The following is a 27,913-nucleotide window of genomic DNA, read 5'->3' as shown; positions in this document are numbered from 1 at the left end:
CACTATTCCACCCACCTTAACTGTGAGCCTTTCGGTGTAGCAATTCCATATCCTTTGGAGTCCAGGTTCCCCCCGACTTTCATGGTGTCACAAGGCTTGCGCTGTTCAGTGTATTCGTTCATGGTGGACTCCAGGAGGAAGGCGTACTTCCCCTTGGACTTGCGGACCCTCGCCACACCCTCTGCTGTGGTTTTGGTGAAGACAGTCGGTTCGGCAGACTTCATATACGACCACATCTTCTCGTATACGGCTATTTTGGACCTCTGGAGTGGAGGAGGGGAAGAGGAGAGAGCGGAGGTTAATTGAGAATGAATGGGCATCGTTTTGCTAACATAAGAGGCCAGATTTCCTCACAGATGATGGTTTTCATAGTCCAGTGAGGAGAAGACTGCCACGGGGGGAAGAGAGACCATGTAGGCCAGGCTGCACACAAATGATTTTGCTTGAGTAAAAGAGATGAGAAAGATAGCCGTGTCACTCCTAAATTGCCTAAATCTTTGACAGGTGTAGGTAAGGAAGAACAATGAGGATGGGTAAGGTCTCACACTCAAAGAACATAGAGTTACATTTAAGGCTATTTGTGCAATTTGACTGGACCCTCAGCAGCCATTCAAGTGGCCTCGAGAAACAGGATTCAGGCAATTTGACAAAATTGTCACCACAGTGGCTCACTGAAGGTATTTCAGCCTTTTGCCTTTCTGTTGTTAAACTGTACGTTTAACCATTTAAATGATGGAAAAAACCTTTTAAAGAAGGTTACTGATATTCTGTATTCAAACAACATACACTGTCCTGCAGCTGTAAATACTCAATAGCCCAGTAGTGTGTAGCACTTATGATATGTGGCACAGGAGGTAAAGCGGGTCATCCACTAATCAGAAAGGTGCTCTGCTAGTACAGTCCATTTACCATCTATTGGCTGAAATTAAATTTAATATTAATAGGTATGTTTAGTGTATTATTGTTATATTGTAATTATATATTGATATGGTGAAGCGAGTGAGTTGTAATCTGTAACTTTACTGTTGATGCCACTACACACACTGAATCTTTAAACTACCACTGAAAATAGTCCCAAACAAATTAAATATTTACTCTTACTTGAATACAATCTGCTGAAAATTACAGCAGCCAATTTATTTAGTACATTACTTGGCCCTTAAAAAAGTACATGTACTGTATGTAAACTGCTTTAAAAGATTTGTCTCTTCAATAGGAATGAATGGGCTTGTGGCTTAGAGCTACAGACAGGGTAGTGAGACTAAAAGTAATGAGAAACAAACTAACACATTGTTGGCTTTTCAGGGGATTTCTTGACCCTGATTAAGATACAGAATAACACCAGCCTTGTCATTTAAGAACGGTATGTTACTGTTAACACATCCATGCTCTGTGTCTACTTCTGGATGGCCATTTGCACCTCAGTGATGCCCAGAGCGATAACAGCCTCTCTAACCACAAATTTGATTATTCAAATCAACAAGCCATGCTTACTGAGACAAATAGGATGAATCTGAGATGTAAATATGAGAGCTGAGGAGGTGAAAACAATGCGTGCTATTTATTATGCCGTCACAATGACATTTGATGAGAGACAAGTGTTTCTGTGCTTCTACAATAGAAACAACAATACAGTACAGTACTGAGAATAGACTTGTACAGAGTGCATCGGGACATTATTTTGTATGTTTTTACTACATTTCATTTATTGCTCCAGTTTCTCGTAATGGTGAACAAACTGCTGAGGCTGATTTTCACTCTTATAGACCTTGAATGAAATTGCACTGCCGATGGAGGGCTGTGTCTTCCATCTTCCATTTTGATCCTCTGGCATATAATGACATTTATAACCACATTTAAAATGTAACACTACATCTCCCTTGACAAGTCAAGCATCAATCTTACATTGAATGAGTTTATGACTGGAATAGTGGCATACTGATCCGGTTGTGTGCCATTATGAATTCAGTCACATGCTGTAACAGAAGAGCTCTTTAGAGGACATCTGTTGGGCATGATGCAATAGATTGTATTATGTTTTGTATATAACATGCAATTCTGTGTGCAGTTCTGTGCACCAGTCTATATGTGTATGTGTGAATGTATGTGTTGTTGTGTCTGTGTTTGTGTGGACTGTGTGTACTCAAGAGTGAAAATAACAAGCAGAGGAGTCAAACTGTCATCCTCCACAAGCGTCCTGTTTCTTTCTTCTCTTTCTCTCCCAGTGATAAAGTGTTATTCTGTCGCTCTGCAAGCGACTAGGCACGGCCTTAGCCACCGAAACCAGCGCCTGCGGGATGTTGTGTATGTGTGTTACTAGTGCGTGACGGACACCTATCCCATAATAATGTCACTCACATCCAAGAGGACCAGCAAGGCCCTCTTCTCTCCATTCTACCCTTTCTCTCCTTCCACTCCTTCTCTTTTTTTTGTCCAACAAAGTCCATCAAAAATAAAAAAAATAAAAAAACAAAAAAACCTTGTCACCATCTACTTATTTACACCTCCATCTATCCATCCATCCATCTCTCACATTTTTCTATCCACCGTTTTCTCGGTCTGGTCACAGCAAAAGTTTTGTGTGCTTGTGTTTGTTGGTTTTGTGCACTGTGAATTTGTATCTGCCTGAGTGAGTGAGTGAGTGTGTGTGTGTGTGTGTGTGTGTGTGTGTGTGTGTGTGTGTGTGTGTCAGAGAAAGTGAGAGAGGGAGAGACAGTGATGATGATGACTGTGCATGTATAAAGCAGCGTACGGCCTTGGAGGGATGGATGTGTGACAATACGGTGTGACTCTTTCCAGATTCTTTAACAATGAGTGAGGCTGTGAAGGAGGGGATGGATGCTGCAAGTCACCTTCAGGCATCCTCACTATGGAAAACACTTTTAAATATACAAACACACACAACTTTGCAAACTCTGCAGGAGGAGCGTCGCACACACTCACATGCACATGTACATATACGTGCATCCATATGTGGCTGAATACACGTACAATACACATGCTTGCAAATGTACTCAAACATGCTCACACAAACGCACACACATACACACACGCACACACACACTCACAGATAATTAATGGTGGTGGTGGCGAATCCCCCTCAGCTGTAGGAGAGTAAATTGCTTTTTCACCCTCCACAGATTTCAGCCCGCTCGTTATGTTGATGATGCCAGAGCCGCTCACAGAAGCACAAACTGTCTGCTACAATCCCAACCTCCACAGCCCCAAATACACACACTAGTGCACACATCTTTACAAAGCATAACTGTAAATTGGTATATATATGTATATATATTTATATATATACACACACACACACAAACAATTCTGAATATCCCCACAGAGCATGACTACGTGACAGAGCAGATTTGTTTTTGTGCATGTGATGACACTGGTGTTTTGCCCATGTGTGCAGAAAATTTCTGTCTTCATCAGCATTGTGTGCATTTGTGTGTCTATACTTGTATGTGTTTATGAGTACTTGCAATCCACTTGGGTGAATAGGTCAATGGGTGAAGCCACTACAGGTCTCCTCTGGGGCCATTCACTCCACTCTGCTATAATTTCCTGCTCATATTCTATGGTAACAGCTTACTGTAGTACATACTGGTCCAGCTCTGTCCCCCTCTACTTATCTACTCTTTACTATTTATATTATGATTATTATTATGACTGCTCTATTTGACAGGCATGAATGATGATAGGGGCATGAATATGTTTGAGAATTTTAATCAAAATGTATAAAATTTTAATCAAAATGTATAAAATCTCACACAGGTCTATTTTCTTCTAGCACTCTGTATCTTCCTCCGTGTGAACTTCGATGAAGCCATCAAGTTTTATACACAAATTAGCCGAAAAGTGAAAGCAAGACATTTCAGCTTAGCGTCACTTTTAAAATGTAAGCCTCTCTCAATTCAAGATCCGGAGAAAGTCATCCATTCATTCCTCTCCTCCCACCTGGACTATTGTAAATCGGTTTATTCCGTCATTAGTCACTCGTCCTTGTCCCACCTACAGTCAGAGCAGATTTCTGTTGCTTGGCTTTTGTCTGACTTCAATAAAACAGACAACATGACTCTTTCATATTTGCTTCCTCTGCTTCCTCCAAACAAATGTGTTGAATGTGCTTGTGAAACATTTGCAAATGCATTTTTTATCTGATTTTGAAACTTGAATTTATTTCATCCATGTTTCTAAGATTGTCTTCTTCCCCACTTCTTGCTAGTGTATTATAACGTTTCTTGATGCGCTACTGCCAGCAACTGTCAACAAGCGGATCAGCGAGAAACCCTTTGGTATGAAAGTGTGTTGGATCTATGTGTGCTCATATGGGTTTGCAAGATACAAAAAAAATGGGGAGCCGCTCATTATTACACTGCTCCGATGTACTGCTAATGGTCAGAAACTCTGCAGGGAACCTTTAATCTTTTTCTGGCTGTCTAGATATAATCTAGATTGTTTTATTAACATTTCTCTGTAACTTATCTTGACATATATGGTATCCTTGAAACTTTTTCACTCTTACTAGAATTTCAAATAAAGTTCTGTATTAACACAGTTCATTGTGCAGTGCTGGTTGGGTTTCAATAATAGTATTAACAGCCAGACGAGCTGGTTGAAAATAGTCCTCTTTTAGGTCGCCTGACTGGCTTTTCTGTACTCTGATCTCAGTAGCAAATTAACTTCACTTAATACTTGATACTAAAATCTTGCTAAAATCCTAAAAACTTTAAAGGCATTAAGTAAATGAGCAAAGTGTCTTGAGTCCATACCCTGAAGAACTCCTTAGTAGAGCCTGAGTCCAGTGTCCCGTAGGCTATCTCTGTCTGTTTGGCCAAGTCCTCTGCACTCTCTATGGGTGACACCATCCTCTCCACAGTGAGGAAAGCAGCCAGGTTGGCTGTGTAAGAGGAGATGATAATAAGGGTGAAGAACCACCACACACCTCCAACAATACGTCCAGACAGAGACCTGGAGAGAAGACAGACGGAGGCGAGGTAGGGAGAAAACAGGAAGAGGGGAGTGTGGAAAAAAGAGGTGGAGAGAAAGAAAAGATTTGAAAAAAGCAGATAGCAAGATTAAGGAGATACAGGAAAAGTATTGTAGAAGAGAAATTAGCAGAAGGACAAGTAGAAGATGATGAAAGAGAAAGATGAGGTTGAAGGTTGAAGAGATAAAAGAACAAAAAAGAAAGAAGGGAATAAACAGAGAAAGAAACATAATTAAGGTTAGCTCCTCAGAGATATGCAAAACAACACAGTGGCAGTGTGTGCGTGACTGTAAAACGACAGTACCGCCAAAGTAACTGTCTTTCAACCCTCGAACCAATTCAGCACTAACAACAACAATGGCTACATGAAACTGATTGTAATCTGGGCGCTCCTCCATCTCTCTCATCCTCATCCCGCTCTTTTCTCTTCTTCCATGTTTAGATCCTTTATCTACCAATTGTGAGCAGAAGCATCAAAGTAAGTGGCAATTCATTTTGTTTGTGTGAACTTGTTTTCACTGCAAGGGGAAGAAAGCAAGCAAGAGTGAGCACATTAGAGAAAGAGGAGAGAAAGATGGGAAGTTTCTTCTAAGCGTTGCAGTCAATAAAAAGACATTGAAATTCTAATGGGCATAAACAGCCACATTAAACAACATTTTATACGTTTTAACATTTTATGAAGAGTGAGAAAGAAAGTGAAGAAGGGTATTGGGCGAGACATGCCTACAGTTCCTCGGTTTTCTTTAAGGTAGAAAAACTTAATAAAGCCATCACATTCACAGAGAATGAAGAGGAACGTTTCCCTTTCAGGTCTTACCTATGCAAAACCAACAAAACCCCCCCAAAAAATTGGCTCAAGGGAACTTTCACAGTAAATGTCAATACCTCCATGTTATTCGTGTTCTCCAGTAAAAAAGTGGTTTGAGAATAACTTCTTCTTATAGAAAACATTGTACGCTGACATCCAGATGATAGTCATTTCACATTTTCTTCAATGGGTAAACTGACTGGTGTGTTTCTTTTATCTTAATGTCCTTATGTAATTAAACCTGCAATGACCTTTGTTTTTGGAGATTTCGGGGCAGCAGAAACAACACTAACTTAATATTAACCTTTACTTTGATACGCCATCTTACAGTTGCTTATTTACACAACAACATTATCATTCATTTGGAGTCGTGTTTCTGGCCACCTGGGAAATGTAAGTCACTCTCCTTTTTGCCCTCCAATTTTAGTCTCCTTTGGTCTACCCACTCCTGGGGGAAACATCTGGCTCCTTAGCAGCTAAATGCTCCACTATCATTACAAGCGACCGAAACAGTAAAGTTGCAAGGTCAAAAACAGAAACAGTGTGCTGAAGGATGCCCCAATGTTAGAGCCATGGTAAACTGCAGAATTTGGTGATAATTATTTGTGGGTTCGTCTCTATGAGGAATAGGTTTCACATCACACAGTGATTTGTTCCATGTTTTGAAGCTGTTCTAACAAAATGTGCCTCAGTGCACTCTTTACAAGCAGTCAGAAAACAAGGCCCAGCATTTCTTGGACAGGTAGCTGTTTGGTGATACCACCACTCTGATGTTAAAGCAGTGATATATGAGTTATTTTTAGGATGGGCTGGGTTTTAAGAGTGTGTGCTGGAGAGAGAAAAGAGGAGTGAGAGAGCTGAGAGGTGCAGTGACGCCTGACTCGGCATAAATTGCCACCTTTTGGAGCAACTCCGCATTCTGCTGCTGTTCAAAAGCCAGCACACCTCTTAATCCTCAGGCACGCACACACGCACGCACACACACACACACACACACACACACACACACACACACACACACACACACACACACACACACACACACACACACACAAATATGAATTGATAGCATGTGTCCTTGACGCATTGATCTGTTTTCCTGAATTAATGAACCTGGCGTATACTGTGATGGATTCTGCTGAGAGATAGTTGTTAGGTTTTGTTTTATAATTATTAGGAGAGGGTTTTTTTTCTGTCAGGTAAAACTTCAGAATTAGAGAATACTGAAAATGTTGACTTTAAAATGCATTGGAGAAGAGAGGTCTAAGCACTAAATACAAGTTAAAAACATATACAAAAACACTTCTTGCTCAGAATGACAAAACACAAACACAATGGTGATCACGTGTAGTGGGAGTGGGGGAGAAAGTGGAAAAGAAGTATGGATTATGTGTATATTACGAGCCCCCAAGAAGAGCACCAGGCTTAAAGGCAATTTGACATAGTGGCCAGACCGTGTAATGACAGCAGTGGTGATGTCCTGTAATGCACACTGCCCCAAACATACTTTTCCCCATAAGTTTAAATTGTGAAAGAAGGGGCTGTAAAACGGTAGATAGTCACAACCTCTGCGATAAGACTGGTTCACTGTCAGAATTTAATCCATTCGGTCCAATAACATTTAGCGTCTATTAGCTGCATGGTTAAATAATTTTCGCCCCATTCAAGTTAGCGGAGGGCCAAACCGGAAGTTAGCAGCTCGGCTGGCACCAAAGTGCCATTTGCAGGCATATGTTGTTTAATGTGGTGCAGCTGAGCAGCTAACTGGCTATTTTTCCTGCAAACCAATGCTGACTGTGCGCTTTTCCTCGGTTAATATTTATTTGGTCGCTTGTTCAACAAGCTAAGGTTCAGAACAAGATTTGTGTTCATGTTTGTGAGTTTGATAAGAATGGGACTTTAGCAGGAAAGCCAATGTGGCTCATGTGTCGTGTAGCTGCTGTCTGGCTCAGTGTGACTGTCTGTTCTGCTTATGATAGAACACTGGCCTTACTTTTTTATGCAAGAATTGAATGGCTATATTGAAATAAGCTCTCCATCGACACAGATGGAAAATGGAACCGGTATTCTGTTGAATAAATGCAAAACTACTACATCACGAAACCATAAAATATAAATTCCTCCCATTGGGTTTCTCAAAAGAGAACACAAAGTAATTTACAGAGCAGATAAACAATATGTATTCTCATTTCAGGACGTTTAGTTACACCTTGGTGATCACTTAGGCAAAATGTGTCCTGGTAGCATTAGGCAGACATGGTGGAGTGCTTTGGGACCATCTTTATATCTGCGGCTAGCGCTTTAGACAAAACCAAAGCACCATTTTTGCTTTGAGCATTTATAAACATTTAAAGGTGTCATATGTTAGATTCTGAAGCATTTCATGTTTTATTTTTATGTCACTTTGTATTGCTAATTAGTCAACGAGTTGTAAAGTAACTTAAATGAGACCTTCCTTGACTTTCTGTTCTGTTCTAGCTGTTCTGGCTGTGGACTGGGTGTCGTATAAAAACATAATGAATGACAATATAGTAAAACACAGTAATAATATATTTCTTCAGAGAAGTTGTCAAATTCTTGTTGTTGGCAAATAAATATTTTAATATGTTCTTATATCTGTGTAAGTTATGTGTTATACACCATTAACTACATGTTTATATACTGTTTATAACTGTTGAAGTAAAGTGTTACTAGTATTCCTAATACCTAAAATGCATGTGTCACAGTGTGGGTGGGAACTAACCCACCAGGAGGAAGCCCACGCAAGCACAGCAAGAATGTACACACACATTTTTTTTGGTACTTTTGGACTGATGCCGTGAGAGGACAGACTCTGTAGTTGCAAAGCACATTTTACAAGCAGCCAACTGTTCAGCTGTGAAAATGAACTTATTTAGTGGCCCTAATTTTGAGTTGGCAGAGTGAAGTCAGATTTTGGACCAAAGTTTGGCTACAGCAACACAAAGCTACAAATAGGGTTTTGTGTGTGTGTGTGTGTGTGTGTGTGTTAGACAGTTAAACTAAATCCTATAACAAATAACAAGTGGTTACCACATTATTCAGACCTGACCAGAACAGATGAATCCCATATGGAGGAAATCAGGTTTCTTGTTTTCATTACTTTTCAGAAATCACACTCCTGCTGAAATCTTGTAATAATCTGAATATATGTAGTGCATGTAAACACAGTCTGGTAAGTTGTTCATCAGCTGATTGGAGTACTCTTTCTTGCGTTAGCACTGTCATACCAAACCAAATGAATGCTGTACTTATCAACACCAAACTGCTTTTCTTGCTGTATTATGTTGAAAGTTCTTTGCTTGACAGATTCATTTCTTAGCTCTATAAATTTACCTGTAGTAGGTGATTGCGTACAGAGCAGTTTTATATATATCTAATTTATTTAGGATAGTGACAAGAGTACATTACTCATACAGTTACCTGAAATGAATCACAGTGTAAACAAAGCCACCAGATAACATCATTAGAGGGAAGCCATATTGTATGTGAGCTAATCTAACGGCTAAAATGGCTCTGTATCTCCGGGGGAATGAAAGACAACCATCCTACAGAGGAAAGAAAAATAGATTGGTTAAGGACAACATGATTAACAACATGTTTGTTTCTCCAGTTAATATGTTGTCTTTGATTTAATTGTGTGTCTGTGTGTGAGTGTGTGTGAGTGTGTGTGAATGAACAAGAGAGAGGGAAGTATTCACCAGTGTTTGGCCTTTAGTGAAGTTGGAGAACATGTTTCCAAACTGGAGGGGGCTCAATGGAGCATGCTTGAGTCAGATCATGTGTGAGAGTGTGCATGCATGCATGTGTACAAGTGTGTGTGTGTGTGTGTGTGTGTGTGTGTGTGTGTGTGTGTGTGTGTGTGTGTGTGTGTTCATATGTGCATGTATTTCACTGCAGTATGAGTGTATTTTGGTATACGTGGGTGAGCTTTGAGATTGACGTCCTTGATTCTTTATGTGACATGTCATGGCACGTGTGTTTGTGGCAGTGTGAATGTGTGTGTAGTTGTGTTGTGTGTGTTGGTATGCAACAGGCGAATCATTCTATAGCGGGGTCATGTATCATCTATGATAGCCAACAGATTGCCTCCCCAATCCTCTGTGTGAAAGATTAATGGCATGCTGTTCCTCTTTTCTTTCTCTCTCTCTCTCTCTCTCTCTCTCTCTCACACACACACACAAACAAACACACACACACAAACAGTTTTGAGCTATACGGTTTCTTTTCATCCAATGCATCTTTTCTCACAGACGACACTGTAATTGTAGGCTGTGTGTGCATGTGCATGTGATCTTGCATGTGTTTTATTTTCATTCTTATTAGTAAAAAGGGAAGACAGAGATAGAGTGCGTACAAGTTTGACAGTAATCACAATCATCTTGGCAGAAAAACCTGTTAATGCGATTGCCATAACAACAGCACAGAAACCCACAGAAACACAAACACATAAAAACACTAAAGTACATTGATGTTGACACATACGGTTGATGCCAGACATACAAACAACAAAACACAGAGCCAGCGCTGGATAGTTGTTGTCCATAAGTATGTTTTTCACTATGTATGTGTCTAGTCCATGTAAATATTTTAATTTTATCTAATTTAATTTTTGGCAATTTAGATAGTTCAGTTTCTTACTGAGTCCCAAAAGTCTGAGTCTATCTTAAAATATTAGATGGTTGCCCGTTTGGACCTTGAAACAGTTTTTGCTTTCTGCAATTGTTCCTCCTGTTCATACTGGTTTCAACAGCCAAATGAAATGGGTTTCTTCCAAACTTATTGTCTTTTAAAAACAAAATTCCTTCTTTATGTTTCCAGAGACGTGTGTGTGGAGCTGCAGTTGAGGGACAGTAACACAAAGAGGATATTTAGTACTAAAAAGATAAAATTTGGAAGATGCCCACTTATGTTTACTAATGTTGGCTGTTGAAGCCTTTTGTTTGCTTCAGATAAACTATGCAATATATTTTTAACAAAGATGCTGGTGATCCGCCATAACTAACATTGGTTGTTAGATCTGTTTAGGGCCACATACTGTATTGGCACCTGGCTGCTGCTTTAAGGCCGACATGAAATTGTGAAATTTGTGAACTTATTTAACATCGTACTGTTCTGATATAATACCACATAATACCACATGTGAATTTAAATTTTGTCAATTTATAAAATGGAAAAATTATACATTACATTAGTGTTTTTTCCCCCTCTTGTTTCAGTATGAAATAAATTGTTCAATCTCCTTTGGACACACCAGACACATTATGCAAATCATGAGCTTGTTAAACTCATTTCCTTGTGTGTTAAAAGTCCAGTGTGTAGGATTTAAGGGGTTGTATTTGCAGAATAAGCCAGAAATTGAATATAATATTCATACGCAGGTTTTCATTCGTGTATAATCACCTTAAAATAACAATGTGTGTTTGCGTTACCTTAGAATGAGCCATTTATATCTCCAGAGAGTGTGGGACAGAGTCCACCCTGTTGAACCACCAACAATTTACAGTAGCCCAGAACAAACCAAAGACTGGTTCTAGATACGGCCTTTTGTGTTTTTTGTGAGATTCGTAGCCACTGTAGTATCTCCTACACGCTTGGAAGGGAGAGCTGTATTCAGTTGGTTGCTACCTGCAACCTTACTGCTAGATGCCACTAATGCTGCATTCACAAAGATTCAGTCGACTGCAAACGGAATCTCATGTCAGCGGATGAGAGCAGTAAAATTAGGTGAGGCCGACAAGGAATAACAAGCATGTTTTGTCTTGCTGTCCTGAAATTCTGTCCAACGGTTTGTTTGTTTTTCCGGTGCTGTCAAGAGGGTGATGTCTGTCTGCCATCTGCCTGAGAACATGTGAAAACAGCATAACTCCAACACACTGGTCCTTTAAGACACGCCAACAGAGGAAATCCAGTAGTTTTTGATGTTGTATCAAGGGATGGAACAGACATGTTAACATGTTAATTAGAGTATCTGATGTGTTGGTAAAGTGAAATGTGAATGTTATGATTATGATGATTATTGATTATTACACAATAGTACAGAAAGACAGTATAATAGTGTACAAATACAGACAAGCATCCTTTTCTTCTAATATTTTATCTCTTTTATCTTAATACAGGTGTGAAATAGTGAATCGACTGATTGATTGAAACAGGCAGAAAGACTAAGAATAAAGGGCATGAAGGTAAACAGACACACATAAAAGAAAATCAGAAATAATTGCAGGCAGCTGGTAGATAATGAAAGGCGCAATGAAATCAAATAATAACAGGGATTACAGAAGTGAAGCAGGAACGATATGAGAGATCCAAAGAAAGCGAAGATTATTAGAAGATTTAGGAAAAATATTACTGGTGAACTTCATAAACACAGTCAGTGAGTGTGACCGGGTCCTAATCAGTGACCTTGAGACTAATCATTAATTAGTCAGTAAGCCTCAGTGCTCCACTGTAGTTAGCTAGTGAAACCATTAGCTGGATCTGTTGCTATCATTAACTATTCAACACACCCACGGCCATTTGCTCAATACTTACACATGACACTCACAAACACAACACACACACACACACACACACACACACACACACACACACACACACACACACACACACACACACACACACACACACACATACACACACACGAGAAGAGAGCTGTAATTTCAGATGTTTATTGACAGAGACAGATCCAATCCCTCTGAGATGTTCACTGGTGATCAGTTTACCTCTCTCTCTCTCTCTCTCTCTCTCTCTCTCTCTCTCTCTCTTTCTCTTTCTCAATGTACAACCTGTCACTATTCTGCCATTTATTTATTCCACTTTTGAAAGATTCCAGTCCCATCACCTAACTGTCCATCACTTTGTTGCCACCCTTTTGTGCGGTGACCAGGCCAATCACCGACATTAGAAACCCAAAGAGGCTGGGCTGAAAGATGACAGGTGCATGGTGCAAATGCCATCCCAAGGTCACTCACTGACAACGCTTGAGTGTGTGTGAACCCATTTGTGTCTGCTGCCAGCCATTACCTTCTGCTTGATGGGAAAGGTGAAGCACGAGTCAGGGTGTTTGAAAAAGCCGGAGAAAAAAAGTGTTTTCTAGCATCAGCACGCAAACATGCACGCATGTAAATTCTAGCCATGAAAATGTCAAATAACTAAGATGATGGTTCGAATATAAAGCTAGATAGATAGATAGATAGATAGATGGATTGATAGATAGATGGATAGATAGATAGATAGACCAAGAAAGAAGAGAAAGTAGAAGAGCTGAATAGGAGTGTGTGTTATACTGTGTCTCCCAGACTGCAGAGATGACTGCAGCAGGAAGAGAGGGACCCACACTGAATACCAATGGACCTACTATGGCAGCTCAATACACAATACACAACACACACAGTCTCTCTCTCCTACACACACACACACACACACACACACACAAACACACACACACACACACACACACACACACACACACACACACACCTACACACACACACACACACACACACACACACACACACACACACCTACACAATGTATAAAGTAAAAAAAAAGAAAAGAAATCAGTGTGTAACACATGGACCAGTTGGCGAAAGCTGCTCATTAAGGTTGTAAGACGACACATGAAACAAGACAGAGGAGATGTTTACTTAACTATAAATACACTGTAAATAGCCAATCAGGCTGACTGCAAAGCATATGAAGGGTTCATTTGCACACACAGATATCTCTGTTTTGATTTATTTTCCTTAACTAGGTTTTTTTTGTGCACTCCAGGAAACATCAATCAAACAAATGTAGGGTTGTTTCATTAAGATATCTAAAATATTCTTAATTTTCCTAAATCATGTTTTGTTATTGTGCACTCAAGGGAATATCAATCAGACTGGTGTTGGGTCTCTTAATTTTAAGGATGGCTTTCGTGCTAATGAAATCTCTTCCTGCCTCCTGCCTTTTTATTCCCAGCTCGACAGTAAATGTCAACCTCAATACTAAGATCTCTAAGTGGCAGGATAGATAAAATGGATAAAACCAGAACAAGCAACCCATGGTCCGGGCTGATGTATAGAAGACAGAAGGAAATGTGAAAATGTGAAAGAAAATGCGTCTGGGTTTATTTTAGGTATTGACTTGATCACTGATGCATGCAGAAACTAAAGCTCCAGTAGCCCAGATTTCTCTGTAAAATTACACCTACCTTATTGGCCTAAATCAACACACCACACAAAAGAGCGTTATGCTCTGTAATTGAGACCCTGTGGATTTAATCTGTCAGTGAAACTCTGCCTGGGTAGAGACGCAATCTCCAATTCTATTATGTGTTCTCCTTTGTGAGTAATTGTGTTGTTCGTAGAAGATGCTACGCAGCCAATAAAGGCATGCAGGTAAACTGAGAAAGCGAATAAGCAAACGTGCCATGCTTCATCCTTAATGTAGCAACAGAAGTGAACGTTAAATATTCTAATATTTCAGTTAGAAGGACATGTGAAGGAGTTGGATGGGAAGCGGGAATACATCTTGTGATATGCTAATATCTTTGTCTTTGTTGTAGGTATAGCACATTTCTGCTGTCAGTTGTGACTGAAGTTACCATGATGATGACTTTGCCTGCCTGCAAAGGTGAACAAGGGAATGGGAGATTAAAGGAAATGTACTGAAGAGATACAAGATGATAATATGCATGACACGTTTCCTTTTCTAAGGACATGAGCTAGTGTTTCTGCAGAGCACGGTGTCACAGTGAAGACTCATCTATCACATGGTTTTATGGCTGAAAGCCTGGACTGCAGGATTATTTCATTTCTAAAGCACAAGTCAGTTTAACTCTTTGACCATTATCGCTTTATATATTTCTGCCTCTTCTTACGTAATCATAAAGTGCGTCATTAGGTATTTCAGTCAGTCAGTTTATGTGAAATGGTTATATGTGAATACAAGGCACAGCAAATGTTTGACATCTAAGCACGTCAGTCAAACCTCATCACTCCCTGCAGCACACACTTAAGCCCACACAGAGAGATTAGAAAGTGACTCACTACAATCAGCAGCTACAGGTGAATACTGGGGTGGAGGTGAGGGTGTTTTAATGCTATACGTAAGCAAGCAGCATGATGATGATGATGCAGTGATGCTCACAGTGAGCAGTGTAGCAGTAACAGCTTAGGCAGAACAAAAGAGCAAGCAGAGCATGACGGATTAAATAGACAAGTGTGCTGGGTATGCGTTGCAAACAGTGGAGTATGTAATATGTGAGAGTAGCAGCGTGACTCGAATGAAGTGCTGCTTCACCCCATTTGTGTTTTTTAATGTTTATGTCAGAACCTTTGAAAAAGGTGTTGTTCAGGCAGGAAGCTTTAGTCAGTCAGTCAGTTGATCTGGATGGTTATCAATAAGGACAGTGACTTCTCATATCAATAACCAGGTAGTTTCTATAAACATTTTAGCACTAACTTATCCTGCATGTTCATACTGGTTTCAACAGCCAAATGAAATGGGTTTCTTCCAAACTTATTGTCTTTTAAAAACAAAATTCCCTCTTTATGTTTCCAGAGACGTGTGTGTGGAGCTGCAGTTGAGGGACAGTAACACAAAGAGGATATTTAGTACTAAAAAGATAACATTTGGAAGATGCCCACTTATGTTTACTAATGCTGGCTGTTGAAGCCTTTTGTTTGCTTCAGATAAACTATGCAATATATTTTTAACAAAGATGCTGGTGATCTGCCATAACTAACGTTGGTTGTTAGATCTGTTTAGGAATGTTTATAATGAGCTGCCTATATGAAAATCTCAGATGTAAGTTTGCACTGAAACCTCTTCTCTTGTGTGAAAAGTCCAGCAAATAAAATAAAATGAAGGAGAAGAAGAGAAAGGTGACAGATCGGTGACAGATTTCACATTCTATGAATATAATCTATCATTTAAGACTGCAGTAATCCTGGCCTATAGAGGAGTTGTGCTGTATTGGAGGTGACAGGGCCGGGTGATTTATATGACAAACACTGGCTTTATGTTAAGTATCACATTATCGCTGTGACAGCTGTAGCTTATACACACACATCTATAACAAGTCCTGCAAGTGAAGGAGAGGTCTGCATACGTGTGTTGGATTGTTGTGAAACTGCACACTGGGTGTTTCTTTTGCATGTGTGTGTATAAGCAACGTCAGTGTATTCATGTGCGGATGTGTGCGCATGTGTGTGTGTTTTAGTGTGTGCAGCTGGTGAGAGCGTTTTTTTTTTCCATTTTGTGTGGGGCTAGAATTGGCCTGTCAGTCACAGCAAAGAGGGGAGTAGTGGGAGACGACAGGTGTCTGGGAGCAGGGTAGAGAGGAAAAGAGAGAGTGTGAAAGAGATGGATGAAAGAACGAAGGAGAAGGGCAGAGGAGCAAAAGAGGAGGAGGAAGAAAATTAAGTTTGGGCAGTTGATATAAAACTTTTGTTCTTTTCTAAAACGTGAAATGCTAATGTGTCGGTGGGTGGGATATATTAGGAAGCAAGTAAACATTTTGTCCTCAAAGTTGATGTGTTAGAAGCAGGAAAAATGGGCAGCATGAGGATTTGAGCGATTTTAACAAGGGCCAAATTTGGATGGCTAGGCACATGGTTCCGATCTAACAGACGAGCTACAGTAGCTCAAATTGCTGAAAAAGATAATGTTGGTTCTGATAGAAAGAACACACAGTGCATCACAGTTTGTTACGTATGGGGGCTGCATAACATTATGACCACCATGGTGCCCTAACTCTGTTAGATGGTTAGACACCTATTGGTTATTGTTGGAACAGTGAAAAGAGTATAAAGATGGTTCGGTGGGTTTTATTTTGTTTCTGTTGAGTTTGAATTAAGTATGTTCTAAGATTGCTTAACAAGGTTTTACACGAATGCAGTTGTATTTTTCAGTTTAATGAGGAAAATAGGTGTTTTTCTTTTACTTTCTTGACATTTGGTATGCTTATTTTGTTTATTAAAGCTACAAGAGCTTGTTGCATGTAGCAAACTCGCTGCTCATCTCCCAGCTGCCAGGGGGTGCTGGCACAATTGCCAATTGTTGGACTGACGGTGGCCAGTTGGAAAATGTTAACATATTGCCGAACCCTAAGCAGTGCAAAACATCACAGCAATTACTTCCACCAAAGTCAAGACAAACACAAATCTCATCATAGGGATACAGAACTAAAATATCATAACTGTGCGTATTAAAAGTAAATCTGAATTTGTAACTATTTGTCTTTGTCCTACAAAACAAGATGAACCACTCTGTCTCCATGTTGTATGATGAAGCAAGAAGTGTCCATTCACATATTTGTTACTAGTTCTAATTGTTCTTTCAAACACACACACACACACACACACACACGTTGTTCAGCTGCTCACACCTCTTCCGTCTTTCAGCTCATTGTCTATCACTTCTATTTGCTGCTCCTTCTCTCCTTAGATTTGCTCCCTAAAGGTCTTGAGGATGATGGCCATGAATATTTCACTAAACTGCATTCTCAGGTTATCAATAATAAAATGCCATATTCTTATAAATATTCTAAAAATACAGCCGGACTCTGCCTCTCTTCAGTGGTGCATTAAAAATTCATACCCATCTAAAAAACTGCTAACTCTCCCCCCATAGCACACCCATATGTACATGACTGCTGGGCTTACGTGCAGGTGTTTTCTTCTCACTTTTGTGTTTTTTTTGTGTGTGTGTGCATGTATTTCTAACACATCTTAAGCTTCTGTAACACACTGTCTTGGAGAAGCAGTCCATTTCAGTGAAAGCTAGAAAAAGTGCTAAGAGAGGTGATTCACATTGTCAACAGTCTGAATCACCACAGCCAAATACTAAAGCACTCTAACATTGCAGGCAGTTAAACATACACACGCTATCCCCAGCCCAGACATACACTCTTATAAACACATCTTGTATACTAAAATACTGTCTCCACCTCTCTCTACACAAATGCACTCTGTTTGTCTCTCTCTCTCTTTCTCACACACACACACACACACACACACACACACACACACACACACACACACACGCTCCATTTCTCTCCCTCACCGTGGTGAGATGTCGCAGCCCTGTTGCATGAAAGCTCCCAGTGAGAACCAGAGGGAGTTGAAGATGCCAAACTCATTGGGAGGTTGGTCAGTGGGACCCAGCTCTGTTGTTCCCTCCTCTGGTTCCTCTGCATGCCACTCGTACGGGCTAAAGCGACTCACCTGAGACAGTGAAGGAAAAATAAGTGTTATAGATCATTTAGATGTCTGTAAAGGAAAGACAGGCCGGAGCAGGTCATCACAAAAAATTAAAATGCATTTAAGTTGTTATTCTAATACAGGCCGGAGCAAATGAGCAGAGGGAGAAATATGGGGGAGAAATAATGTCATAACAGCTAAGTAACACATTCAAAACCATGGAGGGTAAATGTCTTATGACTGTTGTGGAAGAGAGCAAAACCTTGAATATGCAGACGCTCTGGTGTCAGAGGAGTTATGCCAACCTGATCTTGTGAACTTGCATGTCTTAAATATCTCACATTAAGTTTTTGCATATCTTGCATACAGAGCTGTCTGAGATGTTATTCCTGTCCAATAGGACAACTTTAAGAGAGCTTTCTTTAACAGTGTAAAATACACTAGAGTGAGGTAAAGGCAATGTTGCCATACTTTTTAGGGATTTTAATAATCCTTAAAACATATATACAGTTTATACTTTAGTCTAATCTCCTCTATATATATTATACCTGATCAGCTGGAAATGTATCCTATAGACAGGGTACCATGTGATATATCCCATGAGTTGAGAAATATCTTTAGCCTGTGAGCCAAATAATAATAATTCTTTCATCACTAAACCCCAAGCCTTTAAAAACTCTTCAATCCCTGCCATCCAACTCAAGTGCTGAGTTCTAGTTTTTAACAATCACTTACCAAAAACAGCACAACACTGACTCCAATGTAAGCGAACACTATGCACATCCAGATCTCATAGGCCAGTGGGTCCAGAAAAGAGAAAACACCCGGTTTCGACTTCTGGGGCTTCTTGATCATGATGGAGATTCCCAGAGACATGAAGGGCTTTGAGAAGTCGATCACCTCTTCTCTCACCAGAGTGATGGTCAGTGGGGCCACGGCAATTTCTGCTTTCTGGAGAGAAAAGTATATGTTTAGTTTAGTTTACGCATATGGTAGTGCAGTTAATTTGCAGCAACTTCATGTAGAACAAGTGAGTGATGATGAGCAGGAACTGCCTGTGAACTCTTTTGTCTGCAAACAGAAAATGTCTGAGGCCAAAGATAAATAGAGAAATAACATTTGAAACAGTACGGGCTGGTAAAGTAGACAAGCGCAGTAAAGGATTGCTGCAGTTTGAAGCAGGAGCAACGTAAGGAAGGGAATGAAAGAAATAAACGGGGAGAAAAAAGGGGGAAGAGAGAAGCGTTGAAAGAGACAGAGGAGGTAGAGGGAAAACCATCAGAATGACAGAGAAGTAATTCATACATGGGCATGAAAGTGACACTGCCAGAATTTAAATTAGTCTGCAAGGTCTACACACACATTTGCATGAGTGCCTACACACACACACGCACAATCTGTAGAAGAGTCTAAAATATCATTCATTCAGCACACTATCTGTGTCTAAACAACATCTGCAGTCTTAACTTAAAAAGAGGCTACAATAACAGCATATCAAATAACAAGTGTTACAATGCAAGGAGAATAAAGAGCAAAACAAAGACAAGGAAGACAGAAGTAATATGGAAAGAAAGCAAGGGAGAAGGGGGCATAGGAATATAAAACTCACAACGCACTACAGAAAGGACGATTAAATAAACTGAAGATAGAAAACAGGAGACAAAAGTAACAAAGATAAACTGAGAGTAAATGCCATATATAAAACGAAGCAGGACAAAGTCTTGAAATCTTACGAATGTCTTTTCTCTGAGTGGCAGAAGAGTCATCAGAAAGGACGGTGAGTGTTTGGAACAAATCAAACGTGAAAAGTCAATGCAGCGGTTCTGCTGTGTCACCTACCACTACACGGATCCTGGAGGCTAATTAATTCTGTCGCTGTTCTGCAGCAACGTCTCCACTTTCACTCTTCCGCAAAGTGACGACTGACATTGTCTTCTGCATGTTGTTAAAGTTTGCGTTGAGACAGCAATGCGAAATATCAGACCGTGCATGGGCGTCAATGGCATAATTAGCCAGCTTGCCAAGTTCTCAAGAAGTAAGTGAACCCTTCCAGACACGGTGTCTCTGCAGGGAACTGACATGGTAACTAAGGAGACGCAGAGCTACAGACAAGTTTATGGACTCCATAAGAGTTATTTTGAGCATTTCTCAGCTATTTGCATGATAGCCTGCAGTGGGGTCAGACTAGCAGGAGCACATATAATGCAATGTAATCACCCTGCAGTGTATATGATCTCTATAAAGTTACACTGTTCAAGTAATGTTGAAGCTGTTGATTCAACACAATTTTTTTATAGCCATAATCTGTGATGTACTGGATTGCATTGCAGTATACTGTAAACTGAAGATGTTTTATTCTCCTACCCTGTGTATTTGGTAATCAAATAATTGCTTGATTGAATCTATTTTTTTTGTGTGCTATGGTCCTCTTCCTACTGTCACTGGCTGGGTAAGCAATCATGTTAATGTTGTATAAACATTCGTACCTGTATATTTGGGCTTCTGCATGTGCGTCTGCTCATACATGCAAGGTCTCATAGTTATGTTTCTAAAGACTGGAGTGTATTTTAACCTGTAAAGTTTGCCGACTCTTTGGGTGATGTAAAGTATAAATGACCTGAAGCTGAAGTTAAACTGAATATACTGAATAAACAAACAATTTGAAGACATCATCTGGACATCAGAGAGCTTGTGAAGGACATTTTCCACTGTTCTCTGGCAATAGATAGGCTAAACAGTGAAACAATTCATTATAGAAATAACTGACAAAATCATCATTAAAGTCCAAATATTGTCCATCCAAACTTACCCCATACACAAGCTCTCCAACCATGCCATTCCATATCTTCGTCTCTGGATCTCTGGCTCCATATTTCCCATCCGGTACAATGGAGATCTTGTATTTAATTCCGATGTGTTTGGCAATCTCTGAGGCTAAGTCCACACAGTATCCCTCAAACTGGTCGTTGCCTTCATAAAGTTCCCAGTTCTTCTTCAGCATCACATAGGGACCCTCCTATAAAACCAGCATAAGGGGAGAAAGACACAGCTGTTTGGAGGAACATGACAGCAGCTATTATTAAAAGAAGGAAAATGAAAACTTGTGAAAAAGAGCCAGCTCTTTGGTTGGTAACATTGTACCAAGGAAAAACCCATATTACAAAGAAAAATGAAACCAATTAAAATTATTCTAATTCATTCTATTCTATATACATTTTCAAAAGAAGCATACATTACTTTTTATCATACACAAAGGGATACAGCTCTATGAAATACACCAATACATGTTGGACACCAGCCTCTGTGAAGGCAAACCTTAGATCGTGACATTAAAATTCTGACATCAGTATAAGAGACTGATTTAACCTTACATGTAGGACAGTGAAGGGAAACTAAAAGTCACATATTTTTGTGTAGATAACATTTTAAAGGAGATAAACATCCCACAGCCACCCAAAACTTGATGGAAACAGTTGCTGAGTTTATATAACAGGAAAAATATCAGAGTCGTTTTAAAAAAGCCTTGTCTGAGGTAGATGTTTTATATCTTTCTGACTTCTAGTTCCTTGTTTTATTCTTTTGTCTGACTCTACATGCCTCCACTGGGACCTGCACCTGACTCAGTACAACACCAATGCTGAGAGGAGAAAAATGGGAGGAAAACACAGGGAGAGAGACGAAAAAGAAAGGAACACTGCTGCTTTGGTAATGTGCCGTAAGAGGTAGAATGATTTCTGTGCATGCAGTTAACAAAGATGAAAGCAAACAGAGAGTTTAATGTTGGTGGGTGCATTAGCAATAACACACAAACACAAGCATGGTCACAGAGAAGCACACATTACCACACCTGCACAGGATAACCACAGAGAAAAGAAAGGCACACAGACTTTTGAGTGACAGCGCATCCATCAGGAGCAGTGAGTTATGGTATTATGCCTGAGGCTGCTCACCCTGTAATCCGGCTGAAACCAAGCCAATTAAAATGCTATCAAACCCTTTTTAATCAAAGACTAATCTCATCTAATTAATCAAACAGGCTTTTATAATATCCAACACTCCCAAGCTATGAAACGATTTATGAGGATCATAAAACACAATACAAAATGATAACATATTTTGGATTGAATTCTTCATTCAGGAAATTGATTCACATTGAAAACAAGTACAGTTTAATCAAAGAGGATTGTTGACGGACATGTTTTGAAAGGGGTTAAATGAGCAATAAAATCACTCACATACAGATTTGGAGGGAATCGACAGAGCAATCTTCAAATCCAGGAAATTGAAATACATTGAAAGCTAGTTTAGATCATAGGCAGGCAGAAAGTGGGATTTAAAAAAAGATCTTAGAGTGGAAACTGAACTATACAAAGAAAACCTACAAAGGGAAGCTGGATTTATACATTGATTCTCTTTAGCTTCAGTAAACAGAGAGCTGGAAATAAATTCCTTGCGTATTTGCATATGACTGAAAGGTAATATAGACAGAAATGCTCTTTTTTAATATGGTTATTCAATGGGCTTACATTTATCCAGATGTAAAAATGATCCATTCTTGTAGAAGTGCTCTTACTTATGTTAAGTAGTTGTCCAGTATTTTTATTAATAACTATGTACCTAAACTAACAACATTTTCAACACACATTACACATCAACATGCTATCATCGTCATTTTGAGCATGTTAGCATGCTGATCTGAGCATTTAGCTCAAAGCACTGCTGTGCCAAAGTACAGCCTCAAAGAGCCGCTAGCCTGGCTGTAGATCCTTCCTGTTTCTAAATCCAGAGAGATATCATTATCAAATGGTTTGTAAGCACTGTAAAGTATTTAGCCACAGTTCCAGCAGTTGTCACACAATATATTAGGGATAAAAGGTGAGAATCACACATTAAGAAAGAAAGAAAAAAAAAAAAAAAATACCCCAAGTATCGCATTATCACATTTCTTACAAACCATTATTCAGTCATCAGTATTTGTGACAACAAAATACATTTCTTCCAAAACCAACCACGGATATGGAAATTCAGTTCTTAATTTATGCTAAACACTTTACTCTTTTATCACCAACATCATCCCCATCATCGAATACAACAATGGTCCCTGTTATGTTCAATGTCAGAACATACAAAAACATTTCTCCTAAAATGTCATTATTGGGAACATTAGCAGGTCCCGGGGCTCTCATTCCATTGACTCAACATGAATCATAATGTTAATGAACAGCAATAGATCCTCTAATCCTCTAATAGATCAACACCGCCACGAGGACTGCTCTATAGCAGGGATACAGACAAGAGGAAATGAAGATGTGAGCTGAAAACCATGTTTTAAAGGACACCAATGTTGTAACCTAATTACCGTTTACATCTAATTTACATCAACATTTCTAAAGTTTTGAAATCCCAAGTTTGACAGTTTTCGACCTGGCATGACATTGACTTCCCACCGAATAGTTTGTGAGGAAACTTGTATAAAGATTATTATTATTATTTGGCACATTTCTTCAGGTGATGAAGAAATGGAAATTTAGTTGCACGCTTAAATGAAAATAACTAATTTTGAACACAAAGACAAAGATAAAACAGAAACTTTCTACAGAATTAAAGTAAAATAGGCTTGACAAAGGCAATCAGAGACTATTTGGACATTTCAAAGCAAGCTGAAAAGAACAAATGGTGCTAATGCTGGAACCAGATGAACGTGATTATATTCATTAAAAATCAATAAAAGGCTGTAGCACTGGGCAAATTCGTTTTGGACACAAATTCAAAAATGTGGAACGATTTAAATGAAAAGTTTTGGGCCAACTTTGTACAGAGATCCTTATCTATTGTAATGGATAGAAAGGATTATCACAATATACAGTAATCTTATTCACGGATTAATTGAGCAATTCTCATTCAGAGATATAACTTTTAAAGGGTTGTCTGTTTTGTTTTCCAAATGGAGTTAACAAATTAGATTTAACATGTTAGTCAGTGAGCATTCAAGGTGCTGGCAGCCAGATTCTTTTTGCATTCAGACATATCAAAGCTGACTGTTTCCCCCTGTTTTCAGTCTTTATGCTAAGCTAAGCTAAGTGTTTTGCTTCACTTTTCATCTTAAATCATTAAATCTCAAGGGGAATCATTTACTTAAGTTGTGTTAACACGGAAAGTACACAATCATCTTAGGCAATCAAATTACCCTCTGGTTTGTGAGAAGGTCAAGTGTTTGAAATCAGAGCAGGTTACTTCATTTTAGTGAAGGGTTAATTTAGTATTATGTAAGCAAGAACACACAAAGAGATACCAGTGGGAGCTCTGCCAACAGTGGAACGGTTTCACTTTAAAGTCTCCTTAAGGTTTGTTATCAGTTTGCCCCAGATGCCTTTGTCTCAGTGTGAAGGTGGTAATGCCAATTCTGTGTGTGAGTGTGTTTGTGTGTGCTGGATGTTAGTGCATGTATTTACTGCTGGGAAGAAAGCATCATGGGCATGGCAAGAAACGGGAGGTGAAAAAGTAAGGAGATGGAGCAAAGACCAGGGGGTTGTAAGGAATAAGGGGAGGGAGTGCATGGTAAAGAAATAGAAGGCGCAGATGGAGAGAGGGATGTGGGGTGTGTTGGCTGCATGAAACTATAGAAGAAAGATGAAGGAGCAGATCAGAAAACAAACAGCGATAGCTACAGGGAGAATAGAGGATAGATAGGAACAGAAAAAAGGAAAGCGTGAAGGAGAGATAAAGAGAAAGAGGGAATATGACAATGTGAAAAATTAGGGGGAAAAGAGGCAGAAAGCAAGAGAAGGGATAGGATGAAAAGACAGACATAAAGAGGGAAAATGGATGGGTGAAAGAGGGGGAACGGCTTTGTAGAAGCAAATGGTTTGAGCTGATAAGACATGAAACACTTCACACTGGAGCCAAAAAGGCAGACAGGACTTGCTATGTAAGCCATTTAGCCAGCCAGTGAAAACAGGCACCCGACTGGACAGTCACCTAACTGTCTAAAACAGACACTCAGTCAGTTCAGCATTTAAAAAGTCTGACTGTCACATAATGCGTTAGCCAACCACCAAGACATTTAATTAGCCTGCGAGGCGTCCATTCAGATGGCCAGAGAGAGGCAAGCCAGGCAGTTGGTTAGTCACAGCCTGTTTTGGTCCGTCACTTGGTCAGTCAGTTCATTAATTTATTAATTACTGCAATTACACTACTACTAATCATCTATCCAGTCACATATTAGTGAGTCAGCATGATTATCTCCTAGCTATTCAGCCATAAAGAGAGCAAAGGCAGTTCAGCAGTCAGTTAACAAGTCAACCAGTGACCACTTGTCAGTCAGTCAGCCAGTCTATTAGTCACCTGTAGGTTAAACAGGTGACTAATAGCAGTCAGTCCACCAGGTAACAAACCAGCTGGCCAAAAGCGTGCATTGTTATCAGTCTAACCAATGATTCACCAGCCACACAGGCCATCAGCCAGCCAACCAGCATCCACAATACTTTTCATAAGTCACCATTTTGGCTGAACTAGTTCTATATTTCTCCAAAGCCAACATTTTCAGATGCTTGCATATTTTGTCTTCTGTTTATGTAATTCGACCTACTTTATACGATCACATAAATAATGTAGCTCCTTAATATCAATTTGCCATCTTCAGCTTTGTGTATGAGAGTCCTGCATCCTGATGAAGAGCCTTGTTGGATAGCATGCTGTACTTTTTGATAATCCATCACTCACAGAAAATAAAAAAAAATGTAAAGGCAAATTTAATTGATTCGATATATACATATTTATTCTAAAGCCAATTAAAATAAATAAGTTGTTAAAGGAGCAATTTGTATGCTGCGGTTAACTGAGGCCAAAGCAAACGCATAAACAAGAGACTGTCATATCCTCAAGGGCTATGTTACCAAGTACAGCAAGTACTTAAAGGCAAATGCCAACAGGCTTAACAATCAATCGCCATCAATCCACTTTGCTAATATAGGTTGTGTTTGTGTAAATATGTATGTATATACATGTACTTCTTATAGTGTGTGAGCTTATGTGCTTGCATTTATTAAAGGTGTTCAGGGTGGTTGTTTCGTTAGGTGTGTATGTGTATAAACTGTATATATCCCATCTAATTTCTTTCAGGATATTTATAATGCCAGTATCAGTGTAATTAAAGTAATAAAACATGTAAAGTGCAGCTACAAAGCTAGAGTGAAAGTTAAATTATAGACAATTTCAAACATTTGTAATGGTGCCATTTTAATGTGAAGTGTGGGGATCTGTTGTGCTTCAGACAAGCGCCCCTAGTGTTGAATACATTTCCATTCAGGTGTAGAGCTCTCAGAGGAGCTGAAACACGGTAGAGGACAGCTGACCGAGTAAGCATGACTGAGTAGATTTACGGAGTGACGGAGCAGAAAGATGAGGATGGAGAGAGAGTGGTATCAAAAGGTGAGGACTACGAAATGCAGGACTGACACGAAGACCTGTCCATGTATCACTCTCCTCCCACATCTTAGCTTGGAAAAAAAAGAAAAAAGCACACAGAAAAAATTTTAAAATATGGAAAAATTATACATTTTTGTGAGGTAATTTTTTCTGCGGGTGCTCTGTGGTGTTACAGGGAAGGTGGTGGTGACTGTAGTGTCCTCAGAAAGAATGAAAAGAATCTGAATTAACAGGGCTGTCTGATGGTCGGGTGATTTTGTGTGGCCAAATATCAAATCTTGACAGTGGCCACAGAATCCCTCGCAGAGCTCCCGTCCCAACTGTGGCTTTTGTCATAAAGGAAGACAGGAGCACAGTCGGTAAGGCATCCCAGTGCCTCACAGACATCTGTTCAGTCCCTCTTGGTCACTGTTGCTGTGGTAATGCAGACTAAACCACTTCTAAACATAGAAATAATAATAAAAAAAACAACAGAAAAACACATTTTCTACAAAATATACATAAAGAAAAAAGCCATAACAACAAATCATCAACAGAGCACACTGAGTCTTTGTTTGCTTTAGTCAGTCTGTCTGTCCTCTGTCTTTCCCAAGGGTTTGCGACTCAGGTGTGTGTGTGTTTCAGTCTGTTGCTCTGTCTGCAGACCCGGCATCAGTGTCGCAGCAGAGGCTTCCTCATCATCAGAGGCTGCAAAGAGGAGGAGGTGGCTGAGCTAACGTTAGCCAAGGCCTGCTGAGGTCACCATCCACAGAGAAATATGCAGGTGGGGGAGGCATGAAGGTTTAAACAAGGGGCATGGGGGTTGAAGTAATGGTAATGCAGTTAAAGACATAGTGAGAGGGAGAGTGACAGAGAAAGCGGGGATAGTGGAATAGCGGAAAGTCAGATGACAGAGAGATATGGGTGGGAGGAAATAGGGAAGGAACAAACATCGAAAAGACGTATGCAGTGATGCCAAACTCTGTGCACACTCATCTCTTTTACAACCACACAAAACGTATGTAATCAGAGACACAAGTCAAATATACATACAAATAACAACAGCCTGTGACAGTAAGGGAACATTAACATAATATACAAATATTCAAAAGAGGTTTGGTCACAGAATGACAACTTGCCTTTAAATGTATTGGATCGTGTTGATGTGTTGTTTGTATTTGCTTAACACATTGCCAGTTGAAGTGTGCATGACTAGAGGTGGGGCTGTCACTGGGGACATTTAGTCCAGCTGAATTCATCCTTCTTTTTTTTTTTTTTTACTCTCTGAGCATGTGTGGTCGTTTTCCTCTGTGCAGACCTGACTGGTTACTACCACTTCTGGCCACCGGAGGCACTGTAGACTTCAGCTGTATTATCAAATCAACATCTCTGAAAAGTTGTCCATTTATAGGTGTTTTATTAGTGTAAGTACAACTACAGATATTTTGGTCATACTTTACTTGATTTTGCTGAATGAAGCAACGTGGTTTAAAACAA

At 39.6% G+C, this 27,913-nt stretch overlaps 1 protein-coding gene across 7 annotated transcripts in view; it reads right to left on the bottom strand.

Annotated features, from left to right (window-relative positions):
* The window catches only part of gria4a (glutamate receptor, ionotropic, AMPA 4a), a 105,195-nt gene that overhangs the window by 15,982 nt on the left and 61,300 nt on the right, over window positions 1–27,913 (bottom strand). For 6 of the 7 annotated variants that reach the window (XM_051396562.1, XM_051396563.1, XM_051396565.1 and 3 more), the window contains exons 11-15: window positions 20,820–21,026; window positions 18,746–18,961; window positions 17,874–18,034; window positions 4,776–4,974; window positions 16–263 (exon numbers count right to left, since the gene is read on the bottom strand). In XM_051396562.1, coding sequence (XP_051252522.1) covers window positions 16–263; window positions 4,776–4,974; window positions 17,874–18,034; window positions 18,746–18,961; window positions 20,820–21,026 — 1,031 coding nt within the window. Of the gene's footprint in view, window positions 1–15; window positions 264–4,775; window positions 4,975–17,873; window positions 18,035–18,745; window positions 18,962–20,819; window positions 21,027–21,844; window positions 27,125–27,913 lie in introns of those variants that run through there. The other variant, XM_051396566.1, reaches the window with a different exon arrangement.

The sequence above is a fragment of the Dicentrarchus labrax genome, unplaced genomic scaffold (assembly GCF_905237075.1).
Source record: "Dicentrarchus labrax unplaced genomic scaffold, dlabrax2021, whole genome shotgun sequence".
NCBI lineage: Eukaryota > Metazoa > Chordata > Actinopteri > Moronidae > Dicentrarchus > Dicentrarchus labrax.
Note: the sequence above shows the minus strand (reverse complement) of the source record. Positions and strands in the feature narration are given on the sequence as shown.